Here is a 16,505-nt window from a genome sequence, read left to right as displayed (position 1 = left end):
AGCCCCACAGGCAGGACAATCTCGCCAGTACAGAGTGAATAAGCTATAGTTCAAAATGGGCTGTGAAAGACTGAAGATGGAACCAAGAGGGACCCGCTACGGATCAGAAAACCGAGTGGGCTTAAAACAGGGGCCAACTTTATGATAAACACAAGAAAACCAGGCATATGGAACAAAAAGAAAAGCCACCCAGAACATAGGATGGCTCCCTGTGGAGTCCTGCAGACAGAAACAGACTGGCCATTAAGAGGCTACAGGAACAGGAAGTAAGCGCATGTGTGGCAGAGGTCTGTCTTCCACAGAGGAATGCCAATAGAATAGCATCATCAAGTCAGCGTGATTCACACTAAGGGAAGATGGTCAGGGTGAGAGTAGAAGGGCTGAGCAGCAAGCTTTGTGTGCATCCTCTACATTTTTTTTTTTTTTTTTTTTTTTTGGTTTTTCGAGACAGGGTTTCTCTGTAGATTTGAAGCCTATCCTGGAACTAGCTCTTGTAGACCAGGCTGGTCTCGAACTCACAGAGATCCGCCTGTCTCTGCCTCCCGAGTGCTGGGATTAAAGACGTGCGCCACCACCGCCCGGCTCATCCTCTACATTTTTTAAGACAATATGAATTCGATTTTCTTCCTTTAAATGTCACTTCAGTACTAAAGTTAAGAAATATATTTCTTTTTCTTTCTTCAAATCTTATATTGCTCAGGCTGTCCTGGAACTCACTAATGTAGACTATGCTAGCTTCAAACTCACAGAGGTCCGCCTGCCTCTGCCTCCTGAGTGTTGGGATTAAAGGCGTGCGCCACCACACCCAGCAGTATCTTGGATTTCTAATGAGCATTCATTTATTAGCATTTTACTGCCTATCTTAGATGAACCAGTGGTTTTGGATGAGCAGACAGCTTACCTGTGACAGGAGCTCCTCCTTTTCGCCAGCAAGTTTCCGTAGCCTCACATCTGGAACAAGGGGGGGAAGCTGTAAACTGGACTCACAAATAGCCAACATCTCCTAAATTACATTGTTTACATTGTGAACATGAAAAGAGGCAAAGGCTTTACTTGCAATCAAAGGAATCCTTTATCCTCCTAACTATACTCCCAGTCCGTGACAGTTATGACACCAAATAAAGCATCTGCTCCCAGAGCAATGACTTTCTGACTAGAAACAAAGTGGGGTCCAGAGGAAACCATTTTGCTGTTGTTGCAAAAATGTCTAAGCTTTTCCAGTTATCTTCAGAGGCGCTCAGCCTTGGTGGAGGGCGGAATATGGAACGGGTAAGACCCAGGAGTGTTGAGCACGTGCCACACAATGCTGGTAGCAGTGGGCTGTGGTGGCTGATGTAATGTGGGGGCGGGCGAGTGGGGCGCCCTAAGACTAGCAGTACAACTGACAGCCAAGTGGATCAGAAAACCTGGTGTGGGTTTAAACTATTGTTTAAACCTGAGGCTAACTTAGTGATGAATACAAGTGAGCCAGGAATAGGGAACCTGGACTCCAGTCTGGGGCAGAGGCACAGGGCTGCTGCTGCTTAGGCGGGAACAGGCTGCCTAGGCTGAGGAGATACCACAAGTCCAGCTAAAGCAGCAACTCACAGTTGGCCAATGACCCCACAATAAATAAATGTCAGCCATGTCAGTTTTAGCTCCCTTAGCCCCCCCCAAAAAGGTAGAGGAATCCCAGAGCTTCCCATTGCTGTCTTCAGTTCTATATACTATCAGGCTATGAACAGCTATGGATGGGAACCAACAAAATGGTAAACTTACTTAAAAGATTTTTGTTTTCTTTTTTTGTAACTCAATTGTATGGTTTTTGAGTGTGGGGTCTGTAAATAACATCATGTCAAACGCTAAAGGTAAGCATGCCTACAAGATCTCCCCTCTTGCTCACCTGATCCTCTAGCTCACTTGGTCCTCTAGCTCACCTGGTCCTCTTGCTCACCTGCATCCTCTAGCTCACCTGATCCTTTATCAAAGTGCTCAACAATTAATTGTGTTTCTAGAATTCTACATGAGACAACCAGCCTACTAATTTTAAAATATTTTAGCCTGTGCTGTTCTTATAGCACCTCATACCCCCTTAAGAAAACTACATACATACACACGTAAAAGAGAAAAAAATAAAACTAAAAATTAATGTAAGCAGATGGCACAATAGCTATCTGTGCTATTTTTTTCTTCCCCTAGCACAAAATTTGTTGTGGGGCTGTTAGCATCCAGGCACACCCAGCCCCATCCCTTGAGGACCCAGGCCATATGCAGGGCAGGCAGCACTCTGTCCCTTTAAAAGGTGAAACTCTGCCTACTTCTCTTTTTCTTTCTTCCTCCCCTCTTCCCCTTCTATCTGTCTCTCTCTTCTCTTTTGCTGGTCTTCTTCCCAAAGGCAGGTGTCTTCCCTTCCCTCCCCACTCTTCCATTCCCTTATTCTCAAAACCTCCCATGTACGTTCTGTCTGCATGGCTGTGTCTCACCCGCCATGAGCTCTCACACCACAGAATCAGAACAGGGGCAATGGCTTTGGCCCTTTTGTGGCTTTCTGGAGAGGTGTTGTCAGGTTCTCTAAGGGTCACTTTTAACAGGCCTGGGAGCCCTGCCCTGGAAGTCACACTTCAGTATGTGCCTTCTTTATCATCCATTTCTCGCCACTGGAGAGATGGCTCAGAGGTTAAGAGCACTGCCTGCTCTTCCAATGGTCCTGAGTTCAACTCCCAGCAACCACATGGTGGCTCACAACCACCTGTAATGAGGTCTGATGCCCTCTTCTGGTGTGCAAGCAGACATTCAGGCAGAATACTATATGCATAATAAATAAATCTTGAGAGAGAGAGAGAGAGAGAGAGAGAGAGAGAGAGAGAGAGAGAGAGAGAGAGAGAAGAGGAGAAAAGAAGAGAAAAGAAAAGTGGTGGCAAAGCTGTAGAGCCCTGGGAAAACTTAGGATCTAAATCCAGGAGGGCCAGGAAGAAGCTAACCACAGGCTAGCAAGTCCCCACCAGGCCCAAGCTCCCCTGGGATGGGCATGCTGGACTCTGTTGTGAGTGGAAGGCGATGTGTATGTACACCTGCAGTGCTAACCCACGGGGTGACTCCATTTCTGTTCCCAAGATCAAGATTCTTGTCTAAACAGCCCGTATACTGCTCCCCACCCCAACATCAATCCAAAACTAAACAGCAAGCACTCTCTCACCTAGTGGCCCTTCTCCTGCTGACTCCAAGACCTGAGCCGCTTCCTGAGACACAGCAGTAATGGCTCCAGCCACAGGTTCATGATTGACATCACCATTGGGAGTGCTGTCTGGGATTATAACTAAGCCATGTTTCTGTGGAAAAGAAAAAACTTAGTTATAAGCAGTAACCCATACAGAAACTCTAATTTCTGTTGAGGCATCTCTGCGACAATGTTTGTTTGCCGTGTGTAGAAATTAGTTAGAATTAGCTTTATGATATACCTCTGTGGAGGAAACAGCTCAATCCACCAGCATATCAAGGCTGTTGTTTATGGTCAGGAAAGAAAGAAGGCAGCACAGGGAAGAAGGCCCAGGCTGACATACCTCTGCTGTCGCCACTGTCTCCTGCAGGTCAGGCAGCTCCTCTCTGAGCGCATCTCGCTCACTCCTGAGGCAGGTAATGTACTCTTTCTGTTTCTCTAGGGCCTGGTTTTAGGCAGGGTAGCAGGGAAAGAACAGCACAGAAAAAGAGCAAGAGAAAGGTGACTAGTCCAGCGGCAGGTAAGGCCTACACGCAGAGGTCAGAGTGTGGAAACAGCAGCCAGGCAGGGGGAGAAGACTGCGCTGCTGAACAAGGGTTTAAACAAGAGAGCTCATGCATGAACGTGGCAAGACATGCTCATCACATGAAGAACACTTTTACAGACAAAACATTCCTGCCTGTCTTCCTCAGTACATTTTCATTTGGTGAACAACAAAATAACCCAACACATCCATTTCATCTTTAACAAAGTAGTTAAGAATATGCTTGATTTTAAAAAATAAAGACAGTTTGGGAAGAAGAGCAAGTCTGGATAAGTTATTTAAATACTGGCTGTCTGCTTGGTCTCCAGTGTTAGCAAGGTTCTCTGCTACCAACTGACCCAAGACAGCCCATCTCCAAAGGGATTCTCCACAACCTGCTATGTTAATTGGTTTTTTGATAAAAATTAGTTAAAACTGATAAAATGAGAAAGCCAAATAAACACAGAATGAACACTAACTGAGCTGGGTAATGAGTTAGGGGCTTCAAATCTAGCTTTGGGGACTTAACACATGAGAATCCACCCATCTGACAACTAAGAAACCTCCCACTCAGGAGGCACACTGGGCCTGGAGCACTGCTCACACTGGCAAGTTACACTGAGGGTCTGGGAAAGGAATGTGGGCATTGCTCAGGAGTCTCCTTATTTCCTGCATCAGAGCCTTCAGGAAAGCAGCACAGGCAGAGGAGAGACCTATTTTGGTCATCAATGGTGAATCTGAAATCACACTCAAACACCAAGATGGAAAGCAGGTGCACAGTAACCTGGTGGCAGTGCTGGTTTTACCAGAACCCTTCTGTTATTTTTTTTCTCCTGCATTTAATGTTTCCTCCAGCATTAGCCCAATAAGTGAAGTTGTAACTTTTTCATTACCAGGTCAAGAAATAGGTCAACTGTTTAGTAACTGATGGCTAGAAACGTGTTTAGTGGTTATCCATGCTGAACAGAGGGTCTCATATTGCCTAGACTGGCCTTCAACTTGCTATGTAGTTAAGGTTGACTTTGAACTCCTGGTCCTGCAGTGTCCACCTACAGTGGGATTACAGGCATGTGTCAACATGCCTGGCACTGACTGAGTAACTTTTATAAAAACCATTATAATCCTACTCTGTGACAAAATTGGGAACAAGTAAGAACTGACTGCAACAGCACACACTGATGTGGTGGCGAGGCACCCTTCCACCCTGTGATGCGCTTCCTATCTCCCCATCCAAAGTTACAGTAAGTACCAAGGGAGAAGATGAGTCTGCTTCACTCTGGCTCTAAAGCCCTTGCATATAGGCTGCATTCTGGTCCTTCATGGTCATCACACATAATGCTGTGGACATATCCCTTATGCAAGCCCTCTGCTCATTTTTTACAATGCAATGTTTATACCTAACTTCCTTCCCGTAAGTGATGAAAATTCATGCATGGAATGTATATCCAATTACCTGGAAAGTGACTTGAGAGTCCAGATTCTGAAGCTTTTAATATCTGTGGCTAGTGTTAACCAAATTAACAACTGATACAACATTAGAACAAGCACAGGAACATTCCCTGATGTCACCTGGACCATGTGGGTTAGATGTGTGTGACAGGTATAGCAGTCACCTGCACCACAGGTTAGATGCGTGTTACAAAAGCATGGCATGCAGTTGTGCTGTAATCACGACATTAAGCTGAAGAGGTGGTCACTTTTACAATATACTGTGTTAATAATTCCACTGAATACAAAAGACCCCTCAGGAATAGACCAATCTCAAGTTAAGAATTCTAGCAAACACCAGTACATGGCTTTTGTGCCTCCTTCCACAATTATAGCACTGGATTCTTGTTTTACTTTTAGATCTTAAAATTTCGTAATTACGGATATAAAAATAAAATATATCCTGTATATTTGTATATTTCACCACAAAGCTTGAAAGCTACTGAAATACCTTATAATTGGGTCAAACACATTTGTTCTAGTTCTTAAGTTCCCTGTAGCCTGACCACATGACCACCGCCCTGTGCCGCAGGCAGCTATCGCCTCTGTGGCAGAATTTAAAGAGCAGAAAGTGCATCTCTGCAGAGAGCTTCATAATCTAACATCTGATTCAGCACCCAGCAGCCAAACAGACATGGAGCAGGCTGGAATGCGAGGCCTCGGGTGAGATAACTGCAGTTACTGAGAACGGGATTCACTGAGGCTGGGCTGGCCAGACCCCAGGCCCTTTTCTATCCAGACCCCAGGCCCTTTTCTATCCATTGCTCTGCTCTATGCTGAGTACCTAGAGAGAACTGCAAGAATCCAGTGATAAGGGAACTGATGTCACCAAGGAAAAGTGAGAGAAAACTCAGTTTCAGCCTGGGGCTTGTTTCTTAAGTTATTAGATTTTATTCTTGAAAATGAAGCTGGAGCTGAGTTGATAATTAGGTGCCAGAAGCAACCCCTTCGGAAGTAAATGGGAAGCTGGGGATGGTGGATTCAGCCTGCTCTACACACACTCTGTCTCAAAACAAAACAATCCATGTCTGGAGATGTAGCTCAGTAGTAGAGCATCTGCCTATCAGCTGTGAGCTCCAGGGTTCTATTCCTCTGACTGGGAAAAGCAAAAACAAATGACATGAGAACGCCAGCTAGGAGAAGTAACAAGTGTTGGTGAGGAAGTGGAGAAATTCCATCCTGTGCTCATTGCTGAGGGGAATGTGTAAGGGCAGTGTTGCTATGGATACAGAACGGGCTGGTCCTCAAAATCACCCAAGTTACTAAATGACTTAGCAACTCCACTTTTGGTTGGATACCCAATACCTTCAGTCAGAGCAGCAGTGAGATGGCTGCTCAGCACATCCACAGCAGCCCTGCTCACAACAGGCAGGGACGGGCACCTGCATCCAGTGTCCATAAAGAGAAATGGGATACACATGTCCATTCAGCTCAAAAAGGAAGGACATTTGCTGAGTGTGGGTGAGAAATGCTGGAACCCCAGAACTCAGGAGGAAATGGGAGGGTCACCCTGAACTACATCCTGCATAGTAAGATCACTCACTCACACACACACACACACACACACACACACACACACACACACACACTCATACACAGATTCATTCATCCTGACATATACTTCAATGCTAATAAAGCTCAGGATATTGTGCTGCTGTATCAGAGCAGCCATAAAGTGCTGAGTCCGCCTCATTGAGGAACCTAGAGTAGTAACCCGGAGACAAGAGTGGAACAGTGGTTGGCAGGGGTGAGGCAGATGGCCTTGCACAGTGGGTACATTAGCTGGAGAGGATGGAAATAGTGCACAGCAATATGGGTGACTTTAACTCCACTAACTGTCTAACTGTAAAGATTATTATAAATTATGATTTGTAATAAGTACAATTAAAGAAAAGCTAAGGGAAGGAAAACTACTGTTATATACAGATAAATTTTTTGAGTAATACTGAATGAAAAAAACTAAGTCCAAAACTATACACTGTAGATTTATATCTATACAAAATTCTTTTGTTTACTTGGTTTTTTTGTTATTGTTGTTTTGTTTTTGTTTTTCCAGAGTTCTCTGTGTAGCCCTGGCTGTCCTGGAACTCTCTCTGTAGACCACGCTGACCTCAAACTCAAAGATCCACCCCTGCCTCTGCCTCGCAAATACTAGGATAAAGATGTGCACTGCCACCACCCAGCTACAAAACTTTTAAAGAGGCAAAATTACAGAGTGGCTCTGAGGGCTGGAGGCTAGTTGAAGAAGGGGTATCTATAAAAAGGAGGAATGAAGTACCTTATCCTTACTGTACCACAGACATGTCCGTGGCTGTAATACTGCCCACACCATTGAAGATGTGACTTTTTGAGCAAAGGGCACATGAGAATATCTTGCTGCCATTTCTTACACTTGCATGTGAATCTTAACTTTCCTCAAAATTAACATATTTATTTTTTAAAAAGTATCCATTATTATGTATATGATATATGAGTTGACACACACACAATCAAAATAGAGGACCACTTGTGAAGTCTCTTCTCTCCTCCCACCTTTAGGAGGGTTCTGGATCAAAATCAATGCATCATGCTTGCAAGGCAGGCCCTCTACCCACTGAGCTATCTTGGCAGTTTGTAAAAGTTTATTCTTAAGTTAAATAGATTTTACAAAAACATTCAATAAATCCTCAGACAGTTAAAAGCCAAGTAATTTATATCTTGGCCATTAACATGTACATTTATAATTTTCTTTTTGAGACAGGTCACATTGTATAATCCTGGCTGGCCTAGAGCTCATGAGATCCACCTACCTGTCTCTTCCTCCAAGTTTGGGGATCAAAGACATGTGCCACTACAGCCAACTCTGGCATGTCCTTTTAGTAAGAAAACCAGGATCTGTTCTAATGAGCTGTTCTATGGGCTGTGTGTTTTACTCTAGCTGGTCAGCTAGTCCAGGATAACCAGCTTAAAATGCCAGGAAGACAGACCAATGAGAAGCCCCAGGTCTCCTGACTCATGAGACCGCCATCCCAGACAGTATGTACATTTCAAACTTTTCCTCAACAAGCTGCCTACTCTGTGCACCCACTCCCCTATACCACTTCAATTTCTCAAGTAAAAATGTATATAAATTAAGTAATTCACAACTGTAATGTCCCTGGGAAGTTTTCTAGTTTTTGATGGAAGTTCGGAAATTTGGTAACTTGAGCTTCAGAAAATTATCTAGAAGTTCCTTTTGTTCTTTAAATTTCAGCCCTATGGAACTAGGGATGTGACTAGTTTTGCTGCCCCCCAGCATGGCTGGCGTTTGCCTTCAGCACTAAAACAAAGCAGCAGTGGAGGAGGCGTTTGTTTGCCTTACCAGGCCCCATGCTGGGGAGTGCTGGGTTGGAATGAGAGATGGTGTCACAGTTTGGCAGCCCTGCATCTTACATTCCTATCAGTTTCTATAACTGAACTGATTTGTAATCTCCTCCTACTTCATTCACCAACAATTTACAAGATAACATTTTCCCCATCTCTACCTCCAGCTTCTTTTTTAATCCATACTTCTGCAACATAAACATAGCCAGCTACCCACAGAACTTGAATTAGACGCCTGTGGTTGCTCTGGGATAAGAATCCTTGGGGCACAAAAAACACTTCTTTTAAAGGTTTCTATTATGAGCGCCACAAGCATGGAGTCTGGAAAGATCAGTTCTCTCTAGGCACGCTACCAGGGCTTCCTAGAGAAGTCTCTATCTTCTGTTTATTCACACTGTCTAAATTTTCTTGGTCTATTCCTCAGGAATGAACTTCTCAAAAGCCCCACCTCCTCTCATACCCCAATTGTTTTATCTTTCCAAAGCAGGGTCTCTTGGAGGTCAAACACCTCTTTTGTCACGGTATCTACTTTCTGCTGAAGGCGCTGATTCTCCTGAAGAAGGAGGAGGAGGAAGATAATAAAAGCAGAAAAAGGTAAGGGTATTAGAAGGAAAGCAGAATGGAAAGGAGGCAGATGAATTTTAAAGGGGGGGATGTTGTCCATGATCAACAGAGTAGGGGGAAAGATGGTGCCCAGTGTCTCACTGGCTTGCCCAGCAGTAAGCAAGGGAGGACGGTGGGACACAGCTAAGCGTGTGCTGAGTGTGCACCGGCCCTGGGTTCCATCTCCAGCACAAGAAAAGGGGGTGGGGCAAATGTCAAGGGTACTGGGGAAAACTAACTGCTCCAACACCAGCTCTGAGGCAGCTGGCCAGCCTGCGTTCCTGAGTACACACAGCACTCCTGTGTATTTATCCTGTAATAATTGCCTTTCTATCCAAACATGGAACCACTTATATTTGCCAAAGGAAACTTACGTTTGCTTATGAGCAAATGACCCTTTACCACAGACTTGGTAAAGGAGAACTAAAAAAAGGACAGACATGTCTTCTGCTTGACCACTCTGATTTCCTGTTGGCAAAAACTGAAATATCAAGAATATCATAAACTATAAGAGAAACATGCATTTTTAGAAAATAGGATTTTACCATTTGGCAGTTCTTAAATAAGTCTTCTCGGGTAGTGATGTCCTAGTTAGCACAGACACAGCCTAGAATCCACTGGGGGAAGTCTCAGGTCAGTCTTTGTCAGGTCAGTAGGCTTGTCTGGGGGGGAGGGGGTACTGTCTAGACTGTTAATTGATGGGCAGATGGTCCTGGGCTCTATCAGGAGGGTAAGCTTTAGTTAGCCAGTGAGCTAGCATGCAGCACCCTCCATGGTTTCTGGTGTACTTTCTGGGTTGTGAGTGAGTTCCCCAGCTGGAGAGACTGCTGTGTGCAATAGCAAACAGTCCTGCCTTCAGGTTCCTGCCCTGACTTCCCTCAGTGATGGAATGTGACCTGACAAGGTGAAATAAATGTTTCCCACCTATGTTGCTTCCAGCCATGGATGTTATCACAGCAACAGAAAGCAACCAGAGCAAGTCCCTGTCCTAACATCTTACCGTGTCCCCTACTGTCACTGATAAACAACTAGCAACACTCTCCTACTCACACACTCTCCACTTGATTGTGTACATCTTAATTCTGGAGACCCAAAGGCATTGTGTGTGGTACTCAGTTTTCAGTTGTGCACAATCAGTAACTACTGACATCCAAAGGACAGAAACTGTAAGCGTAAAAAGACCAAGGCTTTCCAAGTTTGTAGGTAGCACCCTGGTGATAAATTATAGAAATCCAGCCTTACAGTTATCCTCTCCCATGTAATTCTTAAAAACTGAGACAGTCAGCCACAGCGGGGTGTTGTACAAACGCGCTGAACTGCTGTGGGTCACCCTCCTGCACTGCGATGCTGCCTTAGTGTGCTGCAGAGCTCCTCCGCCGCAGAGAGCTCAGATCTTGACAACTTCACCTTTTCTTTGGCTTCAGCTGCCTCAAATGCATTAACTTGAGTAAAGATCAAAATTCTTACTCCTCAAGAACCATGTCCCATTGTATGCCATGCCCTAGGACCCAAAGAATATACTCCATAATGCTTCCTTTTCTAACTTCAATGACATCTGCAGGTGAGCGTGCATAAGAATAAAAGATACTGCCAAAAATCCTGCTAATAAAGGAGGGGTTTTATAGAATTTGTAAGCATTCATTTTTTAAGCTTGCCTTTATATTTTATGTTGGAAAATTTTTGAGAGATAAATGTTTACACAAGTAAACTCTTTATAGCAGCGGCTCTCAAGCTGTGGGTCATGACCTCTGGAGGCAGTTAGCACCTCCCACAGGGGTTGCTCATGACCATCTTTATAGCAGTGGCTCTTAAGCTGTGGGTCGCTCAGTTCTCACAGGGGTCGCTTAAGACCACCAGAAAGCACAGCTATTTTACGATTCATAACAGTAGCGAATTACAGTTATGAAGTAGTAATAAAATAAGTTTATGGCTGGGCATCACCACAACACAAGAACCATATTAAAGGAGCCGGGCGGTGGTGGCGTACGCCTTTAATCCCAGCACTCGGGAGGCAGAGGCAGGCGGATCTCTGTGAGTTCGAGACCAGCCTGGTCTACAAGAGCTAGTTCCAGGACAGGCTCCAAAGCCACAGAGAAACCCTGTCTCAAAAAAAAAAAAAAAAAAAAAAAAAAAAAAAAAAAAAAAGAACCATATTAAAGAATTGCAGCATTAGGAAAGTTGAGAACTATTGCTTTGTAACACTGTAATAGTCTCCCTACAAACACACCACTATCCTATCCACCTCATCTGTTTTTCAAAATCAAATATTTCAACAGTTCAAGTACATACCTCAATGAGCTCGTCTCTCTGCCGAAGGCCTTCTTTGAGTTCATCCATTTTATGCTGCAACACACTGCACATATGTTTCTGCCTTTCTAACTCCTGTTATTAAGCAAATGATATTGTTACAGAGGTCAGGGGATACAAAGCTGAACAAACGTCACTGAACACAGGGGTCAAGTCTGACTTCCAGAGTCATGCCTGGATGGATGGTTTGCATGTGGTGGAAAGGTTTGGTCAAACTTTAAATCTCCATCCTGTACGATGAAGGCAAGAAAAGCAACAGAAGGACAGCAAATGTAGGTGCTTTTTAAAAATGAGTAACTGTAGTGTACAGGAAACTATTTTACATGATTCCAATATCCAAAACAATAAAGTGGGAGAAAAGATTACATAAAAATTAAAAATTTTAGATTAGCAAAAGCTACCACAAAGTAATAACAGGAATGACAAGCTACACAAGAAATTATAATTACGTTCAGAGACAAAGATTTATTGCTATTTTTTCATTTGAAGAATTCCTAAAATAAAATAAATAAAATAACAAAAATAAAACTAACAACAAGGAAAGCCAAGCTACAGCCCTGGAAACAAGAAGGGAACAGCTCCAATATGAGATATGCTCAAGGGAGAGAACACACAGCAGTCTGAGTGTCACCACCTGTGGCTTACAAAAGACGACTCCGTGGATCCACCCACCATGGCTCTCTATCACAGATACACTGGGAAAACCAGAGAAAGACCAAAGCAGCTTATAAATACAAATATGTTGTTTTGCAGGATGATTTCTGGAAAGCATCTGGAAAGCAAGTACTGCAAACAACTTGAACGCCCATGAACCCCGGTGGAGAAGTGTGTGCACAATGGAATAAGCACACCGTGTGCAGGAGTGCAGGTGTGTGTGCTCCAGGCACACCGTGTGCAGGAGTGTAGGTGTGTGTGCTCCAGGCACACCGTGTGCAGGAGTGCAGGTGTGTGTGCTCCAGGCACACCGTGTGCAGGAGTGCAGGTGTGTGTGCTCCAGGCACACCGTGTGCAGGAGTGCAGGTGTGTGTGCTCCAGGCACACCGTGTGCAGGAGTGCAGGTGTGTGCTCCAGGCACAGCATGTGCAGGTGTGTGCTCCAGGCACACCATGTGCAGCAGTGCAGGTGTGTGCTCCAGGCACATTGTGTGCAGGAGCGCAGGTGTGTGTGCTCCAGGCACAGCATGTGCAGGTGTGTGCTCCAGGCACACTGTGTGCAGGAGTGCAAGTGTGTGTGCTCCAGGCACACTGTGTGCAGGAGTGCAAGTGTGTGTGTGCTCCAGGCACAGCAGCACTGACAGCGGGCTGCCAGTTTCTAGGAGAGGAGGGCCACAAACACATGTGCTGAGATGTATTTCAGATGCTGTATATCTTTTTACTAAAAATTGGCTACTATGTCTTCTTGGCTTATAAAAAGAAAAGATGAATAACTAAACTTAAAAAGAATTTCCAAGGGCTGGAGAGATCACTCAGTGGGTAAGAGCACTTGCTGCTCTTGCAGAGGGCCTGAGTTTGGTTCCCAGCAACATGGTGGCTCACAGCCATCTCTAACTCTACTTCCAGAGGATCCAGATCCTTCTTATGGCCTATACAAGCACCAGGCATGCATGTAATGTACATACATACACAAAATAAAGGAATGAATCTTTAAGAAAAATAGAAAATAAAAAGAATTCCTCCAAAGAAAGAGGAAAAGGAGAACGAGACAACAGATAAACTTTGAATTCATTTCCTTTGACCTTCAGAACTACCTATATTTACGTAAGTCAGGCAAGAGCTCAGTTTAAAGCACAGTTTGTAGTAGAAACAACCCAAATACCTGGCAACCGATGAATGCATGGGTGATATGTAGCAGAGACACAGGAACAGGGTTCATCCTTTTGAAAGAAGGGACTCTTATCATGAGCACTGGGGACTACATGCTACGTGCCATAAATCAGTCACATGTACTGATGGAGGATGGAGGTTGCCAAGAGTTTGGGAAAGGACCAAATGTCCCTATTTACTTAACTTGCTTAGAGTTTAATTTTGCAAGAAAAAAATGTACAGATTTTACATGCAATATAAATATAACATCCTCCTGTGACCTACAACCTTTAAAATGGCTAAAATGGTAAATTTATTGTGGAGTGTTTTATAGCCATAATTAAAAAATAAAAACAAAAAATCAAGCTGTTTCGAGTAACTTTAAAAACACATAGTATTTTGGCTATGCATAGCCTTGGTCCCAGGGTAAAGGCTAAGCCAAACACTATGGCTACTTGCAGTGACTATACCTATGACCTAGTCTTGCTCTGCTGAGTGACTTGACATGGAGCGGCACTGTGGCACAAAGGAGATGGAGAACAGAGGGACTGGTGTAATCACTAGAGTGACAAATATAAACTTGAACCATCATAGCATAATGTATTTTGTCTACATATTTCTACTAAGGGGCCTATGAAATATCAACTGAGTAGTAAGAGCAGCCCCAACCCTGTGGGAACAGATAGAATACTGTTTGAACAAAGGATTGCATCACAGAGGTAAGACTGAAGCATGGTCTTCTGTCAGAAAGCATGGAGGCTACCAGTAAGCCTCCCAAAGAACCTGAGAATCAGCCTGAAAGACTCACCAGAGCCAGAAGCAGCAAAACTGAGCATCAAAAGGAACAAAAGCTGCAACACAACACTGAACTCAGTTCCATAAAGACACTTTTAAAGAAGACGGCTGACCTCTGTGAGGGCATAATGACTCATTTTGAAACTATAAAGGCAAAGGTTCTTTTTTTTTTTAAGATTTATTTACTTATTGTGTATAAAACATTCTGTCTCCGTGTATGCCCACACGCCAGAAGAGGGCGCCAGATCTCATTACAGATGGTTGTGAGCCACCAAGTGGTTGCTGGGAATTGAACTCACGACCTCTGGTAGAGCAGCCAATGCTCTTAACCACTGAGCCATCTCTCCAGCCCCCAAGGCAAAGGTTCTCTATCTTGACTTCCAAAACTATGCCAATTGCCTGTCTAGATAATAAAGATCCTCTTTAAAGACGGACATGATAAAAAGAAAAAAAAGGATGACTATAAGCTAAAAAGAATAGGTAGTTAAAAAAAGAAACACAGGCCAGGAAGTGGTGGCGCACGCCTTTAATCCCAGCACTAGGGAGGCAGAGGCAGGTGGATTTCTGTGAGTTCGAGGCCAGCCTGGTCTACAAGAGCTAGTTCCAAAACAGGCTCCAAGACACAGAGAAACCCTGTCTAAAAAAAAAAAAAAGGAAAGGAAAGGAAAGGAAAGAAAAGAAAAGAAAAGAAAAGAAACACAGAAATGGCAGAAGATATCTGTAAATCATTCATCTGGTAAGTGAGCTATATCAGAAATATATTTTTATAAAAGTAGTAATTGAAAAATGGGCAATTTCAAAAGATAAACCTAAGTCCATGAAAAGATACTCAAAACCAGAGAAGTGCAAACCAAAGCCACATCCACTAGAACAGCAAGACCTGGCAGGCCAGCCACTAGTAAATAATGAAGAGAATGTGGACAAAGAACATAGCTGGCACTGCCTTGGAAAGTCTGCTCTGCCTCACGTGGTTCATGTAGCTGCCAGAGGACCCAACAATCCCACTAAGTATTTAGACAAAGCCAAACCATGTCCACACAAAAATTACACAATATTCATGTCAGCATTTTTCATCAAAGGTCAAAGGGGGAAACAACTCAAATATCAGTTAATGCTGCTGGACCTCCCAACACGTGTGGTTACCATAACAATAGACTATTAACAGGCCATGAAAAGAAATGAAACACTTATTCATGTGGTGTATCACAGATCACTGAGGATTTCTACACTCAGTGCCAGATAACAATCATGAAAGAATTCATGATTTTGTTGATATCAACGTCTAGAATGGGGAAACCTATACAGATATAAAGAAGGTGAGTGGTTACCTGGGGACAGGGATCAAGCGCAGGAAAATGGTGGGTAAGGAGTAGTCAGCTTCTACTTGAGAGAATGAAAATACTCTCTATGGGTGTGATAGATGCACACTTATGTAAATACACTAAACTCCAATAAATCAGACTATAGATGGGAAGTTGTATATGAACTAACTCATTTTTAATGTTTTTTTTTAAAAATTCTTACGTATGGATGTTTTTCCTGCATGTATGTCTGTGCATCACTTGCTTCGTGACTGTGGAGGCCAGAGGAGGGCATCAGAGCCCCTGGAACTGGATCTAAGCATGCAGCTACAACTCAGGAAGACAACTAGCTACTTGGGCTCTGTAGAAAGACCCACACTCCTTCGAGAGATTTGCCAAAAAGACTCCAGTTACATTTGGTGAGCTCTCTATACCTGACAGCCTGCTCACAGGAGGCCCAGGAAAGACGCCATGAGAATGAGAAGGCAAAGTCCTTCAGAACAAAAAGCTGTTGGGACAGGCAATCAGATTCCTCAATATCTAAACTGTATGGGGGAGGGGAGGAAAGGGAACCTATTAACTAAGAGTCTCAAAACACACAACTAATTGCAAAGTGTGGAAGTTATCTGGATCCTGGGAGGGTGCAGCTGGGAGGGGGTTAACTGAGGTGGGATGGGGAAGGCATAAGGTCTCACTGCTCAGCTCTGGCTGACCTGGAACTTACTAATAGACCAGGCTGGCCTCAAAATTACAAATACCCTCTTGACTTGATTTCCCGAGTTCTGGGATTAGAGATGTGTGACACCACACCCAGCTTGTTTTTGTTTTGTTTTGAGAAAGGTTCTCAGTGTAACCCAGGATGAGCATAAATTCATGATCCTCCTGCCTTAGATTCTCAAGTGCTAGGATTACAAGTACGCACAACCATGGCTAGCTTCTAATTTCTTTCTAAATATAAAAAAAAGGAAAACTGTGTACAGCATTTTAAAACTACTAAAGTTTTAACAGTGACTGGTAATGTAAAAGAATTGATATTAATTTTTCAGGTACGAACTGGTCGTGTGTGTGTGTGTGTGTGTGTGTGTGTGTGTGCACGCGCACCTGCGTATGCATAGCCATGGATGTCAAATGTGCAGTGTGTGTGGAAG

At 43.8% G+C, this 16,505-nt stretch overlaps 1 protein-coding gene across 5 annotated transcripts in view; it reads right to left on the bottom strand.

Annotated features, from left to right (window-relative positions):
• The window catches only part of Lrrfip2 (LRR binding FLII interacting protein 2), a 113,081-nt gene that overhangs the window by 12,632 nt on the left and 83,944 nt on the right, over window positions 1–16,505 (bottom strand). For 4 of the 5 annotated variants that reach the window (XM_038322642.2, XM_038322646.2, XM_038322643.2 and 1 more), the window contains 3 exons: window positions 11,442–11,534; window positions 3,176–3,308; window positions 902–951 (listed from right to left, as the gene is read on the bottom strand). In XM_038322642.2, coding sequence (XP_038178570.1) covers window positions 902–951; window positions 3,176–3,308; window positions 11,442–11,534 — 276 coding nt within the window. Of the gene's footprint in view, window positions 1–901; window positions 952–3,175; window positions 3,309–3,539; window positions 3,642–9,009; window positions 9,103–11,441; window positions 11,535–16,505 lie in introns of all 5 variants that reach the window. The other variant, XM_038322641.2, reaches the window with a different exon arrangement.

Source organism: Arvicola amphibius, chromosome 3, assembly GCF_903992535.2.
Source record: "Arvicola amphibius chromosome 3, mArvAmp1.2, whole genome shotgun sequence".
Lineage (NCBI taxonomy): Eukaryota > Metazoa > Chordata > Mammalia > Rodentia > Cricetidae > Arvicola > Arvicola amphibius.
The sequence above is the reverse complement of the archived record's forward strand: the minus strand, read 5'-3'. Positions and strand labels throughout refer to the sequence as shown.